The sequence below is a fragment of the Phymastichus coffea genome, unplaced genomic scaffold (genome assembly GCF_024137745.1).
Source record: "Phymastichus coffea isolate CEN01 unplaced genomic scaffold, Cenicafe_Pcof_1.1 PCOF00037, whole genome shotgun sequence".
Lineage (NCBI taxonomy): Eukaryota > Metazoa > Arthropoda > Insecta > Hymenoptera > Eulophidae > Phymastichus > Phymastichus coffea.
In genome coordinates this window covers 2276831-2304483 of record NW_026706848.1, presented here as the reverse complement: position 1 = coordinate 2304483, position 27653 = coordinate 2276831, and the positions used below count along the sequence as shown (strand labels likewise).

At 37.4% G+C, this 27653-nt stretch overlaps 1 protein-coding gene across 8 annotated transcripts in view; it reads left to right on the top strand.

Moving 5' to 3' along the window:
- The window catches only part of LOC131663660 (alpha-(1,6)-fucosyltransferase), a 553369-nt gene that overhangs the window by 89834 nt on the left and 435882 nt on the right, over positions 1–27653 (top strand). For 4 of the 8 annotated variants that reach the window (XM_058934181.1, XM_058934179.1, XM_058934180.1 and 1 more), the window contains one exon: positions 4318–4568. In XM_058934181.1, coding sequence (XP_058790164.1) covers positions 4324–4568 — 245 coding nt within the window. In that variant the 5' untranslated portion in view covers positions 4318–4323. Of the gene's footprint in view, positions 1–3775; positions 4004–4317; positions 4569–27653 lie in introns of all 8 variants that reach the window. The other 4 variants (XM_058934176.1, XM_058934175.1, XM_058934177.1 and 1 more) reach the window with 2 other exon arrangements.

The window sequence follows — 27653 nt, the reverse complement described above, 5'->3', positions numbered from 1 at the left end:
TCCTCCTTGGGTCTTAAACTTCACAAGAAACTGTAATACAAGAGGTCATTTGTAAAGGACAGATCGATACGACAAATTGAAAAGTTTGAATTTCGCGCGAAAATTTGAGTTACTGACCCGTCATAAACAGAAGCTAAGAAAAGTCAGGATTTAAAAGATTTAAAAATTGGCGCCTCAGTGGCACCAACTCTGTTAGTTAAGGATCAAAATTGGCGGGAGATTCTGGAGTAAAATGATGCCATTTACAAGAGTCGGAAAAAAGACTCGCAAGTTAACCTAAAAACGACTAATACGCAAAAATCAAACAAGTTGCACATACCCAAAATGAAATGAGAAAATGATTGACGAAACGAACACAGGAATTATATTAAAAATTAAATGAATTGTAGAAAAAGAACGCGATTTGATATAGTCGATCGAATAAAATTAAAATTAAAATTAAAATTAAAATTGTCTAGCGTGTAGATAGCGTTAGATGAAGAATACAACAAAAATTAAAATTAAATATAACAAAACAAGATAAAGTAAAATAAAAATAAAATATCTGTCACGATTACTAAACGCAAGAATAACTTATAAGAACAAGTTATGAAATATAATACAGCAAAAAATAACACCGGCAGTGAGGAGTCTCTCCGAGTCCCCCAAGGGCTTAAATAACCCTTAGGGGTGGTTGGGTGGAAAATTCCTCTCTGTAACCTCAAACTCAAGGAAAGTGAAGTTAGCTGTAAAAATTTCATTGACCACAAAATTTTCCTTCAATTTCCTTATCCTATTTTTACATACTGATTGGTGCTAGGCCGTTAGATAATAGGGAAGTTTCTTATGAACTTTGGGCCTTGCACAAGTAATGGTCTCATATGCCCATACTTTTGACTCAATGTTAATATTTTTTGCAAACAATAGTTGAGCAAAGCTTACGTAGTTTTATTATAAAAATTTCATAGCTTATAGTACTTTAATGCTGAATCATTAATTAAATTTTGAAATTTTATGTTTCCTGGTAACTTTACTTTAGGTTTTAGTTTAAATAATTATTTAAGCAATATTACGGTAAAAGATTGTTAAGACTATTGTCAAGTTTATATCCACAATGATTCCAGAAACAAGGACTATTTAAGATTATCTTAATATATAATGAAGTACAGGGGAATGTTTAATTACTATAAACAAGGCGAAATTCTTTTATCCTTCTTACAATTATTTTACATAAATCAATTTCATATTTAATGCTGTTTCGAACTTGTTATTGTTTTATTATATCGACTTATTATCATATTATTTAGCTATAGTTTATTGTATTTATTCAATTCAGATTTTTCTATTATATCATTTTGTACTAAAAATTTGTACAACATGATTACAAAAGAAGTTTTCAATATTTGTAATGTGGTACATTACAAGGCTTTCCCTGAGAGTGTTGCACTATTTGCAACACCTCAGAAAATTCATCCTCGTCTCTTACCGCCCCGTAACCAGCCGGATAAATATGACCTACGCGCGCCCTAATCCGGACACTAATTTTTTTCCATATCCGCCTACCGGTACCCGAGAAAACGATACAACAAGTCGAAGAATGCGATCCGACGGATGAGTGAAAAACGGAGCGCACAACGAGGAAAAGAGAGCGCACACATTCCCGACCACGTGTTGCCAGCGGGAAAGAAAAACACGAAAACTTGACTGGGAAATGCATCGGAAATGCATGTTAGCGATATATGGAAATCCGTTACACTTCCACACACTAACACGGACACTTTCGAGACGCTGGCATATTTGGGGCGATCAGAAAATCGACGATGAAGTGGCAGCCGGTAATCAGCTGTGTCAGGCTGCTGCGCAACATCAGCAAAATCCTGAGCGCCACACACACAAACACTGGTGCCGATCACTGACAACTTCCGGAGATACACACACATAACACCCGGGTACACACTTACACCACACGACCGAAGGGGAGTGCTCCAGGAGGCGCTTCGGAGACCGGCAACAGAGCACGAGGTTAACATGGGGGAGCGAGGGGGCCATTTTGAAGAGCGATATAAACTAAGCGAGAGCGAGCAAGATAGAGCGAGCGAGTCAGACCATATGAAAGCGAGCGAACTAGAATAAATACCATACTAATTCAAATGCCAATGCGATGATGAGGGCGCTACGAAGATAAAACCGACATACAATTATTGTATCATTGCAAAATATCTAGCAATGCGATTTAGAACATGGAACATACTAAAATAAAAATTAGAAAATACTTGAATGTAGCCGCTACAATCCCTTAAGTGTATTAATAAACGATAAAAAATCTGACAAATTAAATTGAGCGAATTAGAATAAAATTTGATTTCCGTTCGCAACGAAAAATAAATAAGAGTAGGGATAGATCTTTCTCGTCAATCAATGCTGGCCGACTTAGTGGGGGGGAGGGGGTGAGAGAGGGTAAAAGCGACGAAGTAGGAGATAAAATAAGGGCGCTGTTACTTTTCTAATTTGCATATTGACCAATGACGAAATATTCAGAGGTCGCTACCGATATCCGAATTAGTGTATCGGCCAATAATAGGATTTATTTTCGGAAAGAGGAGAGGAAAAAGAATCTTTGACCGCGAAAAGCAGTTCCTTGTCCATTTTGTCCCTGATCGCTACCGCTGTAGGAAGCAAATACGAGAGTCGCTGAGAAGTACCTTGAGTTTGCCGACTTTCTTCAGCAGTAATCTGTAAGTTGGCAAAGTGCCGCTCACTAGTACTAGTTTCGAAGTACGGTGCGTGATTTCTCGTGCAAATAATCACGTCGCGACGCGTGGATCCGTCGACACCGGGAATATAGTGCTGCGATCGAGCCGCGTTGACCTCCCGCCATTTTTCGAATTAGCGTGAGTGAAAGAATCGGAAAGGTATTTCGGTATTTCGGTGCAGTGAATGACAGTTGCGAATTTGGGGACCGAGCTTATTAGATCATCGCAGATTTGATTCGCCGGAACGTGTAGATGGAACTGTTTTCGCCGCGTATTAAATCGCGTCAAGTCGCGCTGACCATCCGCCATTCCGACCGTACCAGTACTTTAGCCGCAGAATAAAGGAAAGTTAAGTGTGACTAATTTTTATTATTTACGCCTCGTTAACCCTTTCTTCCCTGTATGCTGATATTCTTTTCAGCCGCAAACGGTCGATAGCGAGGATTCTTTTGTTCACATTTCTGGTTCCGAGCATTAGGTAACTTACGTGTAAAATCGAAAGAACCTCCGATTCGAGACAAGGACTCATATCCTGAGCAGCCGGCAGTTCAAGAATGTGAGAGGACAAATAAATCGACAATTGTTGGGCATCATCGGCCTGAGAAGAGGAAATCGCCGTGACGACGTCAACCTGCTCACTCTGCGCAGTCGCACCGTGGGCAAACAGAACTACGTCACGATTTTCAGATCCTACCCCCGACGATCGCCGACATTTAGGAACGGCGGTCTGGTGCCCTTATTTTTAGTTGGGGGAAAACGGGCCAATCAGGCCTTGTGGCGGAAGTACTCGGAGTGCGCGGTTAAGACCCCTCAAAGTTCCCCGCCACATATTTATATAAAAGAAGTTTTCCAATATTTATAATAAATGAATTAGTTAGTTACAAAATTCTATTTTAAAATGTCGATATTTTTATTGACTTTCATTGATTTATGCCAAAGCTATAGTTCTAATAAAAAAACGCATAAGAGGTTTCCGAAAGTCGTAAATTTTTTCTATAATTTGGTATGAATATCAACATTGAAATAAAACTAATTAATTTCAGATTTCTATCCTGTGTTAAATTTTAGCTGCTCTGAAAAGTGAAAATAAGAGAAAATCTCTGTAACCAGATGCGAATTCCAAACTTAACGACTTTCGGCCTTCCTACTTAGTCTAGTCAATAAAAATTGGTCCCGCTGTTCTGGGAACATCTGGGCTCCATAGGGAGAGACAAAGGCGCATGATGAGTATAGTACGTACTTCGCTTTCATTTTCCGCAGCTGTTACAGAGGTATCAAAATGGTTTTGCAAAAAAATTAGTATGTAAATCTAGCTACATTTTTTTTCATCAACTAAGTATATTCATAAAATGAATTTTATAACTGCATAAAATTTTTATTGATATAATATGATTAAAGAAAGAATACTTTTTAATTAGACGACAATCAATTAATTATTTTAATAAACAAAATAATCAAAATTTTTCAGTTAAATATGAAAACTGAAAATTGTTATGCATTGGGAAAAATGACTGTTGTACTATTTTATAATTTAATGTCCGTTGCATATTTGGTTAACTTACATTATAACTGAATTGTTTTTCAGTTCAACATGAATATTCGCAATCATTATGGACGGTACAAGTGGCTTGGAAAAATGACTGTAATTCTGATTATAATTTGGTTGTTAGCAATAACTTTATTAATCAACCAAATATTAAAAACCAATTCCAATCTTTTTCATGACAAAAAAGAACAGAAGCTTAAAAACGAAGATGCTGAGCGTATGCAAAAATTATCGAATAATTTTGAGAAACTTAAAAAGCAAAATGTTATGCTACACAATATATTGATAAGGTAAGTCGTATTTTAAGTATAAATACTTATATAATTTATTGATAAAATTAATATTCTATTCAAAGTGTGATTCATATGATTTAATGGATTTTATGATAACTACAGTCCAGAGAAAGATATACACTGCCGTCCGACGACTTTTGTCCACCCTAGACCAAAATTAGCAAAACTTCAAAGTTTTATATCGCGGGTCCAAAATATGCTACAGCAATTGTCGGGATATAATTTTGAAGGTCTTCTATAGAGCTTTCGAACCATATGAAATACATATATGATTTTCCTTTTTTTTATGAGTTGTGTACACATCATAAATAAAATCAATTTTTTCCGTTTTTTCTCTCAAACATTAAAGCGATGTAATTTTGCAGGAAGTTATCGGACAAGAAAACTAGATATATCATTCGAAAATTCATTTAAAAAGCTACAAAATTCATGTGCGAGAAAATTTTTTAAAGTTGTTTTTTACAAGCTGCATATTGTTTTACAAAAAACTGACCTTTTTATAAAATTCGTTGAATCTCTGAAAGTTGTGATTACAAAAAAAATGTAATAGAAAAAAATATTGCAATTTTCAAGAACTCACTCGCTTTTAACAATTTTCCCTGTATATGTCGAACCCTGTCTCGTAAGATATTTTAGTTTGTTACAGAAAATTATAAATTATTTATTGATTTATAACGTTTCTTGGTAATTGGTTGCCATTAGAAAAATTCTTGCTTTAATTCGGTTAGATGTCTTTTACGCAAAGTTTAATCACCTGATTAATTAATATTAACAATTTTATTAATTAATCATTTAACATTCACAATTAATTTTTGCCATTTTTTTTGAATTCGTTTAAAACTTATATATTCGACTTCTACGCATCTATAAGTATAAGAAAAGTGTTTTGGTTCATAACAAAACATTTATTTAATATTTTTGCAAAATTTCGTGAAATTCATCGAGAAAATTATATAGTAACGTCACACTTCTTACGTGGTCAAAATTCTGAGAACACATTCTCACACATTTATATATGAGGTGTGTTCAAAAAGTAAGGTGACTTCAAATTTCACGGGCAACGTACTTTCGATTATCGAATTTTTTGTTTTGTTATGTTGGTACACTCTTTCCAAACATCTGTACCAAGTTTCAAGTGTATAGTATTTTTTGTTTGGTTGTGAGAGGCGTAAAGGTTATAAGTGTTTTGCGTGCTCGGTGATTTCTTGCTATCGAAAAATATGAATCAAAGGATTTGCATCAAATTTTGTGTAAAAAATAAAGTGAAGTGCTCCGAATCACTTGAAATGTTGACGGTGGCATACGGTGAAACTGTTCTGAGTAAAAAAAATGTTTACAGGTGGTACAAACTCTTCCAAGATGGCCGGGAAGATGCCAATGACGAGCCTCGCTCTGGACGCCCAAGCACGTCAACAACTGATGAAAACGTTCAAGCAGTGAAGAAAATTGTTCTGGAAAATCGTCGAATCACTATCAGAGAAGTTGCTGAGGATGTTTGTATATCGCTTGGCTCGTGCCATGAAATTTTTTCTAACGTTTTGGGCATGAGACGTGTGTCAGCGAAGATTGTTACGAAATTGCTAAATTTTGACCAAAAGAACCGTCGCATGAGCATCGCTCAAGAACTGTTGAATGACGTCAACGACGACCCAGATTTACTCAAAAGGGTCATAATTGGTGACGAATCATGGGTATATGGTTATGATATCGAAACCAAAGTCCAATCGTCCCAATGGAAGAGCCCAGATGAGCCAAGACCGAAAAAAGCACGCCAAGTTCGATCAAATATCAAAGTTTTGCTCACTGTTTTCTTCGATTACCGTGGCGTGGTGCATCAGGAGTTCTTACCATATGGACGTACGGTCAATAAACAGTATTATCTTGAAGTTATGCGCCGTTTGCGAGAAGCAATATGAAGAAAACGCCCAGAATTGTGGAAAAACAATTCATGGTTTTTGCATCACGATAATGCCCCTGCTTACTCATCTTTGCGTGTGAGAGATTTTTTAGCCAAAAACAACACCACAATCATGCCTCAGCCACCATATTCACCGGATTTGGTCCCATGTAACTTTTTCTTGTTCCCAAAACTAAAGAGACCTATGAAAGGACGGAGATTTGCAACGATTGAAGAGATAAAGACTGCATCGCTGGAAGAGCTTAAGGCTATACCGAAAAGTGCTTATGAGAAGTGCTTTGAGGATTGGAAAAACCGTTGGCATAAGTGTATTGTATCTGAGGGGGATTACTTTGAAGGGGACAACATAAATATTGATAAATAAATAAATATTTTTTCTAGAAAATACAAAGTCACCTTACTTTTTGAACACGCCTCGTATAGGCGAAGTGTCATCGCTAGATGGATACTACCTTAATTAGAATTTTAGGTATTTGTTGGGTTGCAGTCGCGTAGAAAAGACAAAACAAACTGCGTCGCTACATAATAACAATTAAAAGTTGTTTTCTTTGAAAAGTAAAAACGTAACCACTTGATGGATCTGGTTGAAACTTTGGCAGCACTCGTATTATGGTGTTTTGTGCGCCATCTCTTGAATTTTTTAAGGACTTATTTATTCATTCTCGTACGTTTTCTCGCGACCAAAATATTCTGTTGATAGATCGCAATGATCACCTCGCATGACACGTTCTCAACGACGAGTCGCCAATACTATTTTTATGAGTGTTACTGGATCCAGGAGTTCGTTACAATCATATCTACAATATTCGTCTTCCACCTTCTAACCTCGAAACTTGAGTAGTTGCGCCTCCGCATCCTTCATCTGCTGGAGGTATCGCTGATTGGTGATGACTTTAAATGTTGTTGCTTCCATTTTACTCTTAAACCCACAAGATAACATATTAAGGACATGATGGAGTGCTTGCTCATTTGCGATACACGAACTCGAAGTTCCACTGCTGTAGCTGAAGGATCTAATGGACTAGACATATGATATAAGTGACGGCAATAACAGTGACACGCTAGCCCATAAAGCCCCTTTAAAGCTCGCTTAAATAATTCAAATGCTTGTTACTGCTTGGAATTCTAGCCTCATTCCTCGTTCTTGTGAAGAAACTTCGTTAAGGATACTTTCAGATGTAAACTCTTGCTTAATGAAGCTGGAGGATCATTCACACACACCCAGAAATTGACAAAGCTGTTTGATTTTTCGTTGTGCAGGAAAATTTAGCATGGGCCGAATGTGATCAGAATCGGATCAGTATTCACCTTTATCAAAAAGATGCCCCAAAAACAGAATGTCATACTGAAACGTCCAAATTCGCTCTTCTTGACGTTGATTACCTGTCCTGCTTTAGCTTCCTTTCGAGCTACACCAAATAATCCTTGAGCGTCTCGATGACCTCAATTACATCGTCGGACTACTTGAATACATGCAGTTTGAAGTTTGGTCCGAACAGCGTGTTCATCAAGCGCATGAAGGTTGTAGTAGTGTTTGATATACCTAAGATTATCTAGTTACACTCCCAGAGCCCACAGCTTGTCGCTGAAAATGCCGTATACTTCTTGCAGTTTTCTTTCAATGGTACCTGTAATTAAGTGCTCTTGAAGTCGATTATCGAGATGTACCGGTCACCGAGTCACCTGTCGAGAACTACATTTACTCCTGGCATCGGGTAAGCGTTGATGTGAGTGGCCTTGTTCATTGGCCGTAGGTCGATACACAGTCGATAGCTTACGTCGTACTTCTTAATGATCACCAGTGCACTACACTATTGTTCTATTATTGAACAACAGTGTTGTATTTCGGTGTCAAATAACGCACTATAGGTTTGCCACCATTGAGTGATATGAGAAGCAGACGATTTTCCGTCACTATATCTGCTGTGGGATTGGTACTGTTAGGAGCTACCGAGTTTTTAGTCGTGTCATCTACGTCTTTACCCCTGCCGAATCTGATGAAACTTCTAGCCAATTCGTTGCGTTCCTCACCAACGGAAAAGCCTGTGCACTCAGCTCTATATTTATAGTTATTCCACTCGTGTGCTCGATGGGCCTGTCCAAGGTATGGTGTCATAAGGCGATCTGCGACGTTCCTTCTCTCTCAAGCTCCGCCATATACTGCTGCAGCTCTTGTCTCTCGTTTCTGCCACACACTTCCTGTACTCGCAACCATCAGCAGCTTGTCAACAATTTTCGAGTCGCTGGCTCAGATCCTATCAGTATCCTCCATGTGTTTATATCCCCTGGGTCTTCATTCATAAGTCCCATAACTTATTACTCAAAGAGCGCCCCGACGTTGGTGCTTTAAAGATTTTGCACCATTCTTTTTATTCGCTTTAGATTTGCTGACTTTGTGTTCACGTACCTGAGCAACGATGGCACTTGCTATTATATGGCTTTTCTTGCTCTCCCCTCTGTAGGCGACATCTTCCACCAACAAATTATCATTCACAGAAAGAGGTGCCAGTTTCGCTCACGATTATGGTGCTTCTCTAATTTGTCCCCGTAGAAGCGGAGATTGTGGAAATCGGATACTGGTCTATCTCGAAGATAGCAACCATATACCGGTTTCAGCGTCGCCATCGCCAGTCGCACTTTTCTCCTGTTGAAGGGAAAAGGCCGCGTCTGCCTCACGATCCTCTGAAGAACGATGAGGTCGTTGGTCATCAACTCATTCTCACCCTGTATGTGGCGACTCAATTAACAATACGAGGGTGGTCCGATAAGTACTTAGCCTCACCGCCCGATGGCGCCACTCTCGCAAAAGAAATATTCTATCACGTAGTACAACCTTCTCGATGGTTACTGTCAAGATTTCAGCCGGATCGGAGTTGTAGTTTATTTTTGAGAGCGTGTGAAAGCAAGTGTGTTCGTTGATTTTTGAAAAATGGAAAAAGAGCAGTATCGGTCGGTGATTCGATTCTTGTTTTTGGAAGGGAAATCGTGCAACGAAATCAAAAAGCGCTTGGATGCTGTGTACGGGGACTCTTCTCCTTCGATGGTGAACGTCAAAAATTGGTTTAACGAGTTTCAACGTGGTCGCACGTCGATTTTTGAAGAGCCACATCCAGGTGCTCCGAAAACGGCTACCACGGAGGATAACGTGACAAAAATTCACGATCTCGTATTGGCAGATCGACGATTGAAGGTGCGCGAGATAGCTAAGCATCTCAAAAAACCGCGTGGGTCATGTCCTGCATGAAATTTTGGGCATGAGAAAGCTGTCGGGGCGATGGGTGCCGCGTTTGCTCACTCCGGACAACAAGCGCAACCGTGAGACAACTTCAGAGCAATGTCTGACACTGTTTAAGCGCAATCCGAAGGAGTTTCTGCGTCGTTTCGTGATAGTCGGCGAAACATAGATCCATTTGTATACACCAGAGACCAAGGAACAGTCGAAACAGTGGACTTTACCCTGCGAAAGTGCTCCGAAGAAGGCGAAGACTGACCCATCGGCCGGAAAGGTGATGGCTACTATTTTCTGGGATTCACAAGGTGTGATCTACATCGACTACCTGGAGAGGGGCAAAACGGTCACAGGGCTGTACTATGCCGAATTATTGGGCCGATTCGACGTCGAATTGCAGAAGAAACAGCCCCATTTGGCGAAGAAAAAAGTGCTCTTCCATCATGACAACGCACCGGATCACACCTCCGCCGTTGCCATGGCCAAATTGGTCGAATTAGGCTACGAACTGCCGCTCCATCCAGCGTATTCTCCATATTTAGCCCCGTGCGACTTCTTTTTGTTTCCAAACTTGAAAAAGTCACTCTCCGGGCAGAAATTTGAGTCGAATGAGGAGGTAATCGCTGCCACGGAAGCCTACTTTTCAGATCTCGAGGAAACGTATTTTTCAGATGGGTTAAAGAAGTTGGAGCATCGCTGGGCCAAGTGTATCCAACTAAAAGGAGACTATGTTGAAAAATAAAACGCTACTTTTCCAAAATTTCCGTTTTTCTTATGTAGGCTAAGTACTTATCGGACCACCCTCGTATAGCTTCTGATTCAATGTCCAACAGTACTGCCAGTGGAAATTAGAGGCGAACTCACGGAAAGTGCACTATTTGTTGTGGTATTAGCTAGTCATACTTCCGCATGATCGTAAAAGATCGCATCAGTAGATAAGCAATGTATGTTTCACGATAGATTTGACCTTAGATCCTAGGAATCCCAGGGAAAAATGATCTATGCTTAAGCATATAGATATGTTTCAGAACAGAATTATTCCTAGATTTTTGAGTGTTGTAATTAATCTATAGAGGTTGATTTCTTTTTTACAGGAACTAGGGACCCTGTGGTATAGGGTTTGTCGCTTCCCTATGCTTAAGCATATATGTATGTTTCAGGACAAGTCTGTCCCTAGGGACTACAGACTCTAGTGCTTTCGTTCTGGTAGTTTTTGATGAGTAGAATTAATTTATAAATACTTGATTTTAATTATTATTTTTATTGCGTAATTGAATAATGAAAATAGAAAGGATGCTTTACCACGTGTTTGGCTGAGCTAGTAATTTTCAAAAAAGAAACTGACGCGTCTGGGAATCGAACTGGCGTTCTCTGGGTCCACAGACTGGTGCTCTACCATTCGAGCCACTGCGGGGCATACCTTGTACAGTTCTCATTGTGTATATATGCTAGCTACGTATTTGGCATAGGGCCCGAGCGCGTACTCTCTCTCTCTCTCTTTCTCTATCTCATCTGATTTAGCGTACCTTCGTAGCGCGCGTTGGTGGGGAGCGCGCACTAGCTGTCTCTCGTTCTGATTTAGCGTGGCTTAGGAACGCGCTTCTAACTCGGAAAAAATAAGAAATCTTTTGGAAGGAGATGTATGCAGCACACTTGGTGTGATGGAAAGTGTCTTTCCTTCTAAATTTTTTGGCGGATCGTCCTTGCTATTCACAAAGAGCATTCTAATTTGCCGAGAGAAGGACTTTCATTGTCGAAACCTTAAGAAGTTTCCCGTCGAAAATAGTTCTTCAGTAGTTCTACAACTCAGTCTCTACTTCTTTTTCAGTTCGTGTTGTATTGTGTTAACTATATTTTGAAAACAAGAAAATGGAGTTCATCGCTCGTTTCTTATCATTCTTCAAGTCTGTAAGTATATATACGATTTGCGTTCAATAATTAAGTGTATATTAAAATAATTTTTAATAAAAAATATTTAACCTGCAGTTCGCATGCATACCACTGGAGATCTTATACGAGTTACTGATCAGCATACTCATGCTGGTTGGTATTTTTTCTTTTTTTTCATTTATTTCATTGATTTTTAAGTCAATACTATTTTTTCCAGTTACTATAAATAATTAAGTGAGAAACCCCTCAAGATATCGTAATATTGTTAGGTATTATTCATTATTAGGAAAACTAGTTTTATATTTGAAATATATTTTAATTATTAATGATTTTTTGCGTTGTCATCGTGGATGAGGGTAAATGACTCGGCGTAGAGCTAACTTAGATAGATATATTTATTCACAAAACTAAGAAATCTACTGTGATACAAGAAGTTTAGATCGTGCGGTAAGAAGACGTGCAAGTTGCTTCGTATCCATCTTGCGAATAGCTTCGGTCGGTAACGCAAAGAGAGACTCGCGAGGTACTAATCTCTGTTTCCGCCTTAACCGGCGGAAGCTGAAGTTAATGCGACCCCAACAAATTTATTTTGCTTCTTTCAGTGATAGTAGGATTTAGTCAATTTTTAAAGACAAGCTCAATTAATAGCTAACAATATAGAACAGCGTATATCGGATGCTGTGCGCTCTAGAATGGATCTAGAGTGTCGCACATGAATAATGTGCGAGCGGCAGGCTACGTCTCAAATGGAAAGGAAGAGAAAAGCTGTGGAGAGGCAGCAAATTTTAAAGATATTAATTGAGATCGCCAAGCGCCGAAAGCTTGAAAGAAGACAAGCAGCAACTGTACAATGCCACCAGCATTTACGAGTTTTACCACCATCCATAGCGTTGGAAAAATGTACAGCAGATTTTATTTGTCGACCTGATGGAGTAATACTTCTAAAGATGCGTATTTCATTTTTTTTTCTTTACAATAACGAAAAGTTTAATTATTAAATTAACACTTTTTTTTATTAATTTTTATTAATAGAACAATAGAACAGAACAACCAGACCAAATCCAACCAATCACCGCTATCTGTGGCGGAAACAAAGGGCCGAGGATCAAAAGAATAGAGGCGGTTAGACAAACAATAAAAATTATAGATTTGGCAATAACCAGAAAACTCACGAGATCCAGAAAAGTGTGCGGTACACATAAAAGAAATTTAAAAGTAAATCATGAAATAAAAAAAATAAAATTAAAATGTATTTAAAATATAATTTAAAAATTTAATAAAATCCGTCTGACATTTCGGTCTATTAATATATCGTAGTCCAATTTTAATACTCTAGTTGAATGCCAGTAACTTTACTAGACCAAATACGAGGTGTGATCAAAAAGTAAGGTGAATTTTGAAATTTAGCGGGCTACGTCCGTTCGATCTTCGACTTTTTTATTTGGTTATGTCGGTACACTCGTCTAGAACATACGTTCCAAATTTCAGCTTTGTAGTATGTTTGGTTTGTTTGTGAGAGGCATCAAGGTTAGAAGTGTTTTGCGTGCTCCACGATTTGCTGCTGTCTAAAAACATGGATCAAAGAGTTTGCATTAAATTTTGTGTGAAAAATGGAATCAAATGTTCCAAAACACTTGAAATGCTGAAAGTGGCATACGGTGAGTCTACTTTAAGCCAAAAAAATGTTTACAAGTGGTATAAACTCTTCCAAGAAGGCCGAGAAGACACCGACGACGAACCTCGTTCTGGACGCCCCAGCACACCAACAACTGATGAGAATGTTGAAGAAGTGAAGAAAATATTGTTGGGAAATCGTCGAATTATTATTAGAGAAATTGCTGATGATATTGGCATCTCATTTGGTTCGTGCCAATCAATTTTGACGAGTGTTTTAGACATGAGACGTGTGTCAGCGAAGTTTGTTCCGAAATTGCTCAATTTCGACCAAAAGAAACGTCGCATGAGCATCGCCCAAGAGCTACTGAATGACGTCAACGATGATCCAGATTTACTCAACAGGGTTATAACAGGTGACGAAACATGGGTATACGGTTATGACGTCGAGACTAAGACTCAATCGTCCCAGTGGAGGCATTCTGGATCACCAAGACCAAAAAAAGCACGCCAAGTTCGATCAAATGTAAAGGTTTTGCTTACAGTTTTCTTTGACTGCAGGGGCGTAGTGCATCATGAGTTCTTGCCACATGGTAGAACAGTAAATAAGGAATATTACCTGCAAGTTATGCGCAATTTGCGCGAAGCAATCCGCCAGAAACGTCCGAATTTGTTGAAAAATAAAAATTGGCTTTTGCACCATGATAACGCCCCTGCTCACACATCGTTGCTTGTGCGCGAATTTTTGGCTAAAACCAACACAGTAACAATGCCACAGGCACCGTATTCCCCAGATCTGGCCCCCTGTGACTTCTTCTTGTTCCCAAAACTGAAGAGGCCCATGAAAGGACGGCGTTTTGCCACGATTGAGGAGAGAAAGACGATATCGAAGGATGAACTAAACAAGATCACAAAAAATGATTTTTTGAAATGCTTTGAGGATTGGAAAAAGCGTTGGCACAAGTGCATTATATCCAAGGGGGATTACTTTGAAGGAGATAAAATAAAAATTGATGAATAAATAAATATTTTTTGAGAAAAATAAAAATTCACCTTACTTTTTGATCACACCTCGTACATAGGTTTTATTTCATTATTTTAGGTATTAGTTCAATTGGTGGAAAATAAATTTTCCATGACGATCGTAGAACAAATGACTTTCATTCTTAACTTTAGGTATTTTTAGTAAATAGACGAAAGAGAGTTATGTATTTTATTCTTTTTTATTAAAAAGAATTGTATATATTGATTATATAATGTTTTATTAATTTTAAATTAATTTTTTGACATCATTACTAATGGGATAATATTGTACGATACGATGGTATAATATGAAGCAATAGGCAGCAGTATCTTCAGGAAAATCGGTTCGAGTTTCAAATTCTAGGCGTACATCGACTGCCGCGCTTTTTAATGTTTCATTTTGTGTGGAACAGTCTATAACTATTAGCGATACTTTGTTATTGATATCATTTTTATTGAATAACGGCTTATTTTCTTTACCACAATAGGCGTTTTTAAAATTAGCATACATATCGTAGAGAACAGCATACTGATTTTGAAAATGTTCAAATTGAGTTTTTATATGTATAGCATTGTGAATTGAGCTTCACATTACTAATGTTACAATGATCAAAATTACTAGAATTATTGCTCGCTGAACTTTTACGTTTAGTTTGAAAAGCTAAAATAACAAAGCGAGACTTTTCCACATGATTGAAAGTCTTAACACTCTAAGCATGCTTTGATGTACAAGGTAATTTTGGATACTCATAATTTTCCCAAGTACGATACCTCATTGTAATTGCACGATCTCGTCCAATCTGATTAAGTAATTTGATTTTTGCTTTGTTAGTAACCGTCACATATGGCATCAACCATTCAATCTTAGTTAAAGTAATTTTTGATTTTTGTGAAGCAGTAGAATTCCCTATGGGAATGCTTAAAATAGCATTCAAATCATTTCTTGATCTTGGGAGAACTAGTTCATGGTTGACATTGACTACCAATTTCCGATAATCTTCAGCAAAATCCAGTAATATACTGAGAGGGATAGTCACATCAAAATAACCTATAGCATTATATATCAAAACTTTGTTGTTAACACCATTCCTACCGGTAAGTACAGTGATAGAGTTTTGATTTCGATTGAGTAAAAATCAATTTTCCATGAGACTCGTTAAGTCGACATTTTTTATTTTTTTACTTTATCAATTTCCATAGTATTTATTTCATATCGTATTTCCTCGAACAAATGACAGAGGATATTGTTGACTAATAAATTATTCTCCTCTGGCGTACCATCTACCGTTCGGCTCGGTCAACCGACCACAAATATGAATCATACTGCGTGATGGAAGCAGAGATAAATCTTGATATTGAATTAATATATGGATTTCATCGCTATTATTAAAATATGATAATAAATAAGTGTGATGCGCATGAACTTCATAATGAGCTGTAGACTCATTGAAAGCGACACCCGAATGAATGTCTAGAATTCCGTCCATTTTGTTATAAGCAACACACTAATACGCAATATACTTTCCACCACGAGGACGATTTTCGATAACTTTTAGTTTTAGTTTTAAGCTTTTTAAGAACTGAATATTGCGAAGTGTGAGCGTTGGGATAGCTCGCTATTGACTGACCACTGTCTGACATTTCGGTCTATTAACATACCTTAGTCCAATCTTAATTCTCTTGCTGTTATTGCTGTTGTTATTATTGTATACAATTTCCATTATGATATTGTTACGTTTACGTATATTGAACAAAATATGCAAATAACACAAACTTAGAACTTTATTAAAACACAAACGTGATACTTCCAATTTGACGCTCAGGCGTCAACTAACTAAACAACAACAAAAATATTTACTCTGACGGTGCCGTGGACACAACCGTACAAATTAGATATTATAAATCGCATTCGTAACAATATTATAAATTTTATATGCAATCGTACAGTGATAATTTCTCAACAAAAATTTACTAGATTTCTGTCTTAATAATACGTATCTGTAAACGATTAATGCTTCTCACAGCGATGGAAGGTAAATAACGTGTGAAGGAACTTCTATAATCATATATCCAGGTGGTACGGATGGACAAAATTCATGTATAGTGTGCACTTTACGTTCGTTTACATAAGCACCCGTAGTATTATTATACTCTATATATAAAGCGTTTATTTTTAGTTTAGTCACTGGTAAAACGTTTCAATTGCAACAAGTTTACGATAAGCAAAGCCTAAACTTGATTCAATAGAATTATCTGATTCAAAATTTATTTCATGACTGCATTGAATTACACTACGTAAAGTATTATTATTAGGTTTCAGGCTAAATTATATAATCTCCGCTATTAGAACATCTTTGAGAAAACTTCCTATATCTTCTATCTCATAACTACCAGTCGGTAAAATGATTCTTCTAGACCATCAATATAAGATTTATTACTTCCAAGGTTAAAGTTTGGTATCGAGTTGAATGTCAGTAACTCTACTAGAACAAATATATAGTTTTTATTTGCTATTAGTTTAATTTGTGAAAAATAATCTGCTTCGAAAACGGAGGATGTTCCTGACAGATTTAATGTCAGTGTATTTTTTATGACGGTCGTAGAACAAATGACTTTCATTCTTAACTATACGTGTTTTTAAACTATAGTGTATTCTAAAGAAGTTTAAGACAAAAGTGACCGCAATTGTAGGTATTGAATTTTTGATATCTAACGTAATTATACTTAACTCTATCAATTCCGAGATAAAATAATAAATTTATAGGTGGTTGAAGGTCACTAAAACTACCAAAGTATATAACCTTATCTCCTCTCTTTTTGTAGGCTACCCAATGAATACCTGGACCATTTTTATCATTTAAATTCACAATAACCGACTCTTCATAGCGAGGTCCATTAGCTGACAGGGCATTGCGCATGAAAACTCCTCGAAAATCATCAATTTTCATTAATTCCGCATATTTTTTATATCTAGATCTGTCAGTGCACGATTAAGTAAAGCTACTTCAACGTTTTTTTAGACCTCTCCCATTGGTATACGGTTTGATATACAGACCATAACCTTTATTATGTGGCTTTAAGTAAAAGCCTTTACCTATAGCAATAGCTTCCATAATCTTATTGTGTCTGTGAGCCTCTTTTAATTCATTTTGAGCGGCCTTAGCACTGTTGACAGCTTTTGCTATTGAAGCAACGCCTCGAGCAAAAGCACCAGTGACGCTTAAAGTGTCAAATAATGGAATTAAAAAAGGAAGAGTTCCACCCACAGCTTTTGAAATTGGTAAAATACATGGTATATGTATTTTATTTCTACCTCTGAACTTTTTTACTGCTTCTTTAGCGCCCTTCATAGCAGAGCAAATAACTACAAGCAAACGGTTACTAGGTACAATACTTTTCATAGTAGCTTTTACGATTTCTTTTAATGATGAAATTTTTTTACTTTTTCTACATTTCTTTTGTAATTGCCGTTCTTTGATATCTTTACCTCGTTTTTGTACACGTTGCTGATGCCGCTGTTTTTTTAGACATATTGATTCCCATACCAAATTTACTTTTCATTTTCATAATGTTTGCTACAGCTAAAGCAGCTGCTTTCTCATCAAAAGTACTATTCTCAGTACTCACTCTATCCTAAGCCCTTTTAGCTACAATATCATCGGCATCGTTTCTCGCTCGAATGTTCTCTTTATTAAGAGAATATGCAAAATCGTGATCTTTACAAACAGCATCCAGTGGATTTCTATCAGGATCACCTCGAAACAATCGTTTTTCAATTTAGTTCCTGATAACCAAGTAAATGAACATCGAAAAGCAAATAATTCCTATAGTCCATAAGGGAATTTCACTTTAGAAGTTTCTTGTAAACCCATTCCTTATCTACTTTTACAGATTTTTAGCTTCAGCTGCTTCATAAAATGTGTCATAAAGAACATTATCAACTGTATGTAATTCTTAGAAGAATTTTGTTCCTTCGACATGTAGAAGTAATAAACTAATAAAATGTCTTTCTTGATCCTTTACATTTACGAAGTACGTTTGGCTGAGTATAGGTTTATTAGTTTTTTTTTCTTTTATAATATTTGTTCAACTTCTTATCGAAAGTATAATCTATGGTTCTATCTGATAAAAAATATTCTCGCGCCTTTGAGTCTATTTAATTTAGTTCGAAATATGCTGTTAATGTAGTTTCTATATTTTTATTGATTATTGATTCTTCATTCTCTTCTTCTAAATATACACTTTTTTGATTTTCTTCGTGTACAGCTAAACGATGTATTACATGTGAAATATCATGTAATGGATACTCCAGTAATCTGTGCATAGCTTCTGGTTAACAAAAATATTTCGTGTTTATATATTGCTTAATTTCAACATAATTTTTTTTTTTTTATTTATTTTTTTTTATTTAACGTCGCTCTATTTATGTTCCATCAGTGTTAATCAGCAACGGAGGCTTGCAATGTGTTTGAGAACAAAGCACATGAAAAACTTTTTTCAGTGGTGCCTGTATCAATCAGGAGGGACTGGAAATCGAACCCGGGTCTACTGGGTGCGAGTCCATCGTCCTACCGGCCGAGCCATTGCAGGCCTCTATTTTCATAATTATATTTATCATCGATATCACTTTGCTCTTTTACAAGCGTATCTTCATCATTTTTTTCAAAATTTACATTTGCGTCTGTGACACTAGAGATTAAAAATCTCTCTAACGTGTTATGGGGAATGGTAATTCCCACGAGCAATGCAAAGACCCATGCCCAAGCGTCGTATCACAAATTATTTTTAAAGGGGAAGGTAAGGGAGGCTCTCGCTTCTCCGAACGATGACGATGGGCGTCGTCATTAAATTAGCGTTTTGAGCTTCGGCTTGAGAGGAAAGGAACGTAAGGCGCACACAATAATCACTCGCGATAACCGTTAACAATATTTATTCTCGACTTTTAACAATAAAGAGCGACGACACGAGTTCACGCGTCGTCCTTAACGCCGCGTGCTTGCGCTCGTCCGGACAATCGCACGGGGGCACGTTACAATTATTTATTTTGTGAGAATACAAAGGAGGAACTCGTTACAATTACGGAATTCGCCGTGTTTGCGGAAGATCGCGATTACTTCGCCGACGCGTCACGCACTCGCGGATGTAGAAAGAGATAGGGAGAGAGAAAGAAGACCTGACCTGGTGAGGGCTGCTGGCAGGAATCGCCGCTGATGCCGCTGCAGGAACCGTTGCTGGTAATTGCTGGCAGGAACAGTTGCTGGTAATTGCTGGCAGGAACAGTTGCTGGTAATTGCTGGCAGGCAGGAAATGCTGCTGGACTGCAGGCAGGCTCGTGGCAGGCTCGGATATGGATTCCTTGATACTATCGTCGTTGGAAATCCTCTCCCTGTGCTGCTAACTGCTTGGCGTCCTCTGCTTTTTTGTCTGATTGGGTCTCTCTCGCGTGCGTGCGCTCGGCCGTCAAACGATCCGTCTAACTCAGAATCTCGGCTCGAACTCTCCCCTCTAATCGTTCGCGCATCGGCTCGAGCGACACTGGCGGCTTCGCTCTCGCGGGCGAATCGCCGCGGGTCACTCGCGCTCGCTTACTCTCTACTCGCGACGCATCATTCTCTCTCTTTTCTTCTTGCCGCAACCGTTCTCGCTCCCAATTGGCTCCAAATGACGATGCCCGACTCAAGTATTGGTCCTGAAATAAAGCGGTGCGAGCATCGGTATCATCGATTCGTAGTTTCAAACACTCGCCAGGGCAACAGCGAAGGAGTGAGGCTGCGAGAGAGAGAGAGAGAGAGAGAGAGAGAGAGAGCGAGCCATACAGGGCCGGCTATCCTAGCCAGGGCCCCGTCACACGTATTTTAATAAATGCACAGTTCTGGCCTTTATAAGAATATTTAAATAAATATTTGATACATTGTACAGTCGAGCATACTTCAACATTAATGTGTGCATTAAATTTTAATAATAAATATGGGTTATACGGAATATAACAATAAACATTACATCCGCGCTTTCACCTCATCAGGACGACTAAGCGCGAGAGGCAGCACCTGCCGGATATGAATGGAGGACGCGTACGGCTCGAAAAGAGAGAGAAAGATAAAGGGAAGTAGTTAAAGAGAGATCCTTGAGGTATACGGAGAGAGCCTGCGCGAGACGTGATTTTATCTCATGAACAATAAAAGAATTCCACGATTTCGCGTAAGATCATCAATTAAGAAGAGAGGGCATCCTGAAAGGCAGGGTATGTGAGAACTTCGGCAGATGCCCCATCTCCATACGGCTATCCTCTTGAGTGAGACCCAGAGAACAAGCGGAATTAGCTTGTGCGACGAATGGACAAGGAGCTGCTTTCGCGAAGTAAGCTGGCTAGTTTCGCGATAATAGATTCACGCGTTAAAAATAAGGTCGCCGGTCGATCTCATGCGAGATCAAAACGATAAACAGCGATCGCGCGCGTACCGCTATTACAGCGAAAGCGAGTGATCGTAACTGGTGCGCGGCAGCGGATAATATGGCGGCGCCCGTATATGCCACGTGTCAAAGATCGTGATATCAGCGCAGGTCCAAAATTTGTAAATGAATTCAAACGCAATAAAAGACACTTTAATAATAAATAAAATTCGTGCAGATTAATCATTGACTGGGCCATTGATAGCGCCCATTTTCTCATCGGTACATTCATTTTGGCAAAACGACTTTGGGCCAATTCCATCTCAGATCATGCAGAGCTCCCCACACACCTGTCACCAAGCTACTCCAAAGTATTTTTTTATTGTTCTAGGTCAAAAATAAGAGGACCCGTATTTTTTCTTTTTTCTCTCAGATGCATAGTTCCGTCAATAATGCAATCGGAAAATGCACTGCTGAAAAGGGAAAATTGAGAAAATTTTTCCAATTAAATTTGGTTTCCTCAATATTTTTTTTATTTTTCGATACAATTAAATAATTTTTATGTCATCTATAGTAGAAACGAAGTTCTTCAAGTCTAATTTATCAAAAATATGAATGTATGCATTTTTCGGGAGAAAATGCATGTTTTCGAAAAAGTGCATCTTGGAGACAAAATTGTGTATCTCAAAAAGGCCATAATTTTTTGCGCTCAAATTTTTTTTATATATTCTTAATACCAATACCTTCAAATCCATTCGATCAAAATTTGCTGTTCTTTCGTTATATCGCTTAAAAAAATTAAAAAAAAAAGTTTTACATTTTCAAGTCAAACGCGATAAATACATTCAGGAATTCATGTTAGCGACTATGTAGGTTAATAACTGAACTACAATAACATGTAACTCAAAGAAAAAGCTCACTTTTATTCAATCATGTCTGCAAGAAATGTAAAATTACACGATCATTTTTTTCTGTTTGAGTTGATTACTTTTACAACTCTCTTCACTTTTTTAGATATAACTTTCACTTTCTTGCCCTTGTTTACATTTTCGTTTTTCTTCTTATGAGTACTTTTCTTTTTTTTTTCATCTTTTTTCACTTCAATCCATGGATGCGCAGCCGTTCGAGCTATAAAACATTCGCTCCTCCCTTCCGAGACAACAGATTTCCACATGTGGCAACGTTGAATACCCTGATATTTCTGGCATTTGTGTCTTTGGTCCATTTGACTACTACGAAAATTGTTTATCTCTGCAGTTTCCATCAAAATCAGTTCTATAGAAGTTGTGTATTTTGATACATTTTCAACAAAACTTTTAGCAGTTTGAATAGCATCAGATTCAGTACTGCGTAAATTATGCACTGTTGCATAATGCTTTACCAAACCACCTATACCATCTACAGCACCCTTTCCATGACCAGTAGCAGAGAATATCCATTTTTTACTCATACTTGCATTTAAAAATTCATTTAACTGGAATCTATTTTTGAAATGACTTGCAGCGCCATCAGATACTAAAGTTATAGAATCAATCGAATTTCTATACGTTTCTTGTGTGTATCTAGTTATATGTTCAAGAATTATTTGTATTGCTGCCAATGCATGAGAATAATCATGTTTTAAGTCTTCACTAATTACAGTATAACTCTTTGTAATTCCGCCTATGTAGCAAACAGCAGTGAAAATTGAAATCTGTTTATTCACTCAATGATTCCCTTGAACTGGATTTTTCAAAATTACAGACCAATTCTCAGCAAAATCTATATGCATCAGCAAATGTTGATAATTTAACGTCACCCTTTCTTTCTCAGCTTTGATTTCCATTCGCTGTACCTCTTTGATACGTAAATGAGAAGTTATTGTGATTGTATGATTGGCTAACTCTTCCATGAATGTGGTCATAGATACTGAACGAGTTTCTAAATTGCCGTTATTCCACACAGCGAAAGTTATATTTTTTTCAATGTTTAATTCATCAAGCCCCAGTAATTCAAAATTCACACCCTTAACACCAGGACATGAATCACATTCTTTAAAATAACAAAACTCTGTGGTTGATGAACATATAACAGAAGATAGGACTTTAGAGCGCAAAGTTGAAAGCTCGACACTACTTTGACCGATGAAATTTTTCAAAGCGATTAGGAGAAGTTCAAAATTAGCACAATATATACATAAGCACACATCATTCAATGGATTTATCAAAACATACTTCGGACGCATGGAATAAAATTTCGATTTACTGATTTTTATTCCAGGATTCTCTTTTTTCAATAGAACATAAACTTCTTTCATGCTTCGTGTCAAGAAGCGCTTTACTTTTTTTACTTTTTCACCATTTTCCATCACCGTGATAACATCTGATTTATTTGGACTTTGTCTTGAACAATTAAAGTCGTCATTTAAAAAATATTCCATAACTATGTATTTCGTTTTTGTATCTATTGGATGCCCGTTGTATTTGTCTGGCTCACAATAAATTCCTAGAAATAGATTATAAAATAAAGCTCTCACGTGAATTAAACAGAATTAATTATTAAATGACTAAAAAGTTATGCACTGTATAGCGATTTATTAATTGTTACCTCCGTTCGAAGCAAGCTTTCTTGCTTTATCTATCATGTAGACAGTTACTTGTGGAAACATCGTTATAATTTGAAACTTTGATAATACAGGTACTATAATTGTTAGAAGTCTTATCTTTTCAGAGATAGACGAACAGTGATCAAAAGCTTTTGAAAAATTATCTTGTAATTCAGCAGAAAAATTATTTGATTCATTTGTTGACTCTTCAACTTGCACATCGTATATTTTTTGTAATTTTTGACATGTGGCTTCAGAAAAAGATGAGACAAGTTCCCTCTTTTTTTTGAAAACATATCTTGCAACTTTTGTATTTTTGAGATTACGTTTGCTACGTAAAGGTGATACTGGATATTCTAACTGACAGATTATTTCATTGTTGAATTCGTCAACACAGACTGAGGTATCTGGTACAAAATCATTATCTGGGCTTTCAACTTGCATTTCTTCGGGTTCATCTATTTCTTGTTTATTGTAGTTATCCAATTCTGTTATTTTGTAGTCATTGACTATAAGTTTATAACAATTGCTACACACACGATCAGTTGCATAAATATTAGTATTTTTGAACTTTATTTGCAAATAGTCAGCATAATCACCAATTTTTTGAAAAATCACATTTCGACACTGATATACACTCTTTTTGTGAACATTGAAATAATCTGGCCACTTCACTCTCTTTACAGAATAAATAGCTGACATGCTGACAACGAGACAGTCAAGCATACACTAACGCTGAATTCTAAATAAAAGCGGTGAAATTTTACATATTTCACGGTCTCTATTCGGTTATATATTCGATCGTCTGTGTTTATGAACTACGTACGTAAACACAGTTGACCGAATGAAACAATGTTTTATTGATAAAGTACATACTTATACAGAAATATTTGCTTCTCAATTCACTTAAATAGTCGCTAACATGAATTCCTGAATGTATTTATCGCGTTTGACTTGAAAATGTAAAACTTTTTTTTTAAATTTTTTTAAGCGATATAACGAAAAAACAGCAAATTTTGATCGAATGGATTTGAAGGTATTGATACTAAGAATATATAAAAAAAATTTGAGCGCAAAAAATTATGGCCTTTTTGAGATACACAATTTTTTCTCCAAGATGCACTTTTTCGAAAACATGCATTTTCTCCCGAAAAATGCATACATTCATATTTTTGATAAATTAGACTTGAAGAACTTCATTTCTACTATAGATGACATAAAAATTATTTAATTGTATCGAAAAATAAAAAAAATATTGAGGAAACCAAATTTAATTGGAAAAATTTTCTTAATTTTCCCTTTTCAGCAGTGCATTTTCCGATTGCATTATTGACGAAACTATGCATCTGAGAGAAAAAAGAAAAATACGGGTCCTCTTATTTTTGACCTAGAACAATAAAAAAATACTTTGGAGTAGCTTGGTGACAGGTGTGTGGGGAGCTCTGCATGATCTGAGATGGAATTGGCCTCATAGCATTTTTTGCAAATTTAGAATAGTTTTTGATGAATTTACCCTGAGTTTTTTGTTGTTTTACGATTATAGGATGATATACAATTGAAATTTACGTCAATTGGTGCCACAACTTTTATTAATTTGTTATGCAACGATTGCCGAAAATCGTTTAGACTCGCGTGGGTTACTAAGCGGCTGAGCGTAACAGCCGCGATCGGTTTGAGAGAGAGAGAGAGAGGGCGCGTTACGGGCAATGACCGGGAGGGGAGAGTTAGCTAGCCAGTATGACTGTGTCCTTCAGTCTGGCTGCATCGCATACGAGTTAGAGGCAACAGAGAGTCCGAGTGTTTTTACGAGTGAGATCCAGGAAGCAGTGCACATTGTTAGCGAGTCGTGAGGTAGGAGTGTACACCGTGCAACGTGTGCATCAGCGACCGACAACAACGATCGGCACGGTAGTACGAGGGCACACACTGCACGACGTGTGTGACACCGTCGCCGTTAGTGACAATTGTGAGTGGAGTGCCGAGTGCGCGCATTGTTGAACGTGCGCGACCTCGGCTCCAGCGAGCTCAACCTCTGCGTCTCCTGCAGCCACGCAACAACAACAGCAGAGCAGCAACCGCAGAGGCAGTTCATCAGCAGTGTGTTAGTCGGATACGGTTGGCCACCGTATCCTCGTCAACTTAGCGGTAGGTGCACTGCACTATTTGTTGATATTTGCGTGCGATCCCGCGCAGCGAGCGCGGCGAGTTTTTCGATAGTGAGCGTGCGAATAGTCCGCGCCGTCCCCGATATTCATTCTCTCTCTCTTCGGTTGAATTGTCATATCGAAATAGCGTGCGTGAGTCTCTCGGCAAATCCCTCCCTTATACTAGTTTTGAGTTAATAAAGTGGTTAGAGATTAACACGAAACGATCTCGTTATTTTGTCTTCCCTTTGTTCGAAGTCGGTGTTATTGTTTACGTTTGATTCGAACACGCCGGTAATTTAGCACGAATCACGAAAGCAACGAGAGAAGCTGCCCGCCAACCGAGTTGTCAGCAGTGGCCGACGGAGCGCTGTAAAGCAGGCGTAACAGCGCCCCTGGCGGAGAGATCGTGAACTCAGGTTGGATCGGTAAGAGAACTCGGCGCAGGAGCACACCGGGACAAGGTGAGCAAGTGTGCTAGGAGCACACAGTTAACAGGGCACCGTCTGGCTGTATTTAGGATTGTTATTACCCGAGGTTTGCGGCTAGGTGGCAGCCTGTTACAGTTAATATTGTTAAACAAAGACGAAAAAACAGCCCTATTTATAAACAAAATTCATTATTGAAGAAACTTTCAGTTATAATTTTACAAAAATTTATACAAAGGAGTTTTTGGGATCGCTAGTCACGATTCTGAACTTAGAATTTTGAAATTTAAAATGGTGGATCCAAGATGGCGGCATAAATTCAGTGTATATTTTTTATTTTATTGAAAATTTGTATACAAGGGTTTTTGGGATCGCTGATCACGATTCTGAACTCAGAATTTCGAAATTTAAAATGGCGGATCCAAGATGGCGGCAAAAATTTGGTTTATATTTTTTATTTTATTAAAAATGGTATACAAGGGTTTTTGGGATCGCTGATCACGATTCTGAATCTAAAATTTCGAAATTTAAAATGGTGAATCCAAGATTAGATTGATTTTTTTTTTGTATGTTTGTTTTTTTTTTGTTTTTTTTCCCTTTTATATTTTTATCTTCTCACCTTCAATTTTTTAATTATCTTAGCTTTCTAATTCATTTCAATCTTTCATGAATGATACTTCAAAAAGCAATTTCTGTCTACTTGTAAACATAATGGTACGTTGCACGTACTACATGACCATTTAGTTCGCACATCTTTTGTTTTTGTACTGCAGTGAGCGCATCTCCTATAATTATCAATGGGTGTTGGCATATGAGCAGATAGAGAGCGTCTTTTTTCAACAGAAACTTGTGGTTTGTGAAGATTGGTTTGTGTAGGTTGTCGCTTTCTTCCTTTTTTAGTTGGAATTTTGTGAGAAACCAATCGATCCACTAAAAGTAGTCTGAACTTCTTCAATGTTATATGATTATCAGCGTTTATTTTTGAAAATATGATGAATGAATTTGTAATAGTTAGATCAATGAAATGCCAGAATAATCTGTGCCACCACTTTTTGGACTTTCGATCTATTTTATATGTAGATAACAAACGATCAGCGTTATCGACAAATCCCATGTATTTGTTGTAATCAGAGCACATGACTGGACAATCTACCTGCACTCGTGTGCCATCTTTCTGTGTTCGATTTACTGTTGTCACTTCGGGTGGATCATGGTAATTTGACAGGAAACAAACACCTTTCTTATCCATCCATTTCATCCAAGTAATACCAGTATCAGACGTTCGAAAATCGTATTGTCCATGTTTCATTTGTTTGTCAAGCATTACAGATTTAGGTAACCCAGTACTATTGGAACGTACAGTTCCGCAAGCAAATATTTTGTCTTCTTTCAGCGAAATTAATAGATCGACACCAGTGAAGAAATTATCAAAATACACATGGTGATTTTTACCAACAAGTTCACGCGTCAAATCTTTGACAACTCGTGCTCCTAACTGTTTCTCAGAACTTTCGGTTTTGCCAGTATAAACTTGAAATTTACATACGTAACTGGACTCATCCGCACGAACCCAACATTTATATCCTCGTTTTATTGGTTTTGCTGGCAAGTATTGCTTCAGGCTACTTCGACCTTTGAATTTTATCATGGATTCATCAATAGATTGATATTTGCTTGGTTTCCAGCAAGTTTTGAATGTTTCTTGAAGTCTATCCAGCAATGGTCTCAATTTATACAATTTATCATAATTAGGCTCATCTTTTTTAGGTTCTGTGCTGTTGTCGGATATATGCAAATTACCTAATATGAATCCGAAACGAACAACCGGCATTAGCGAGCTTATATATGAATCCTTCAACTTT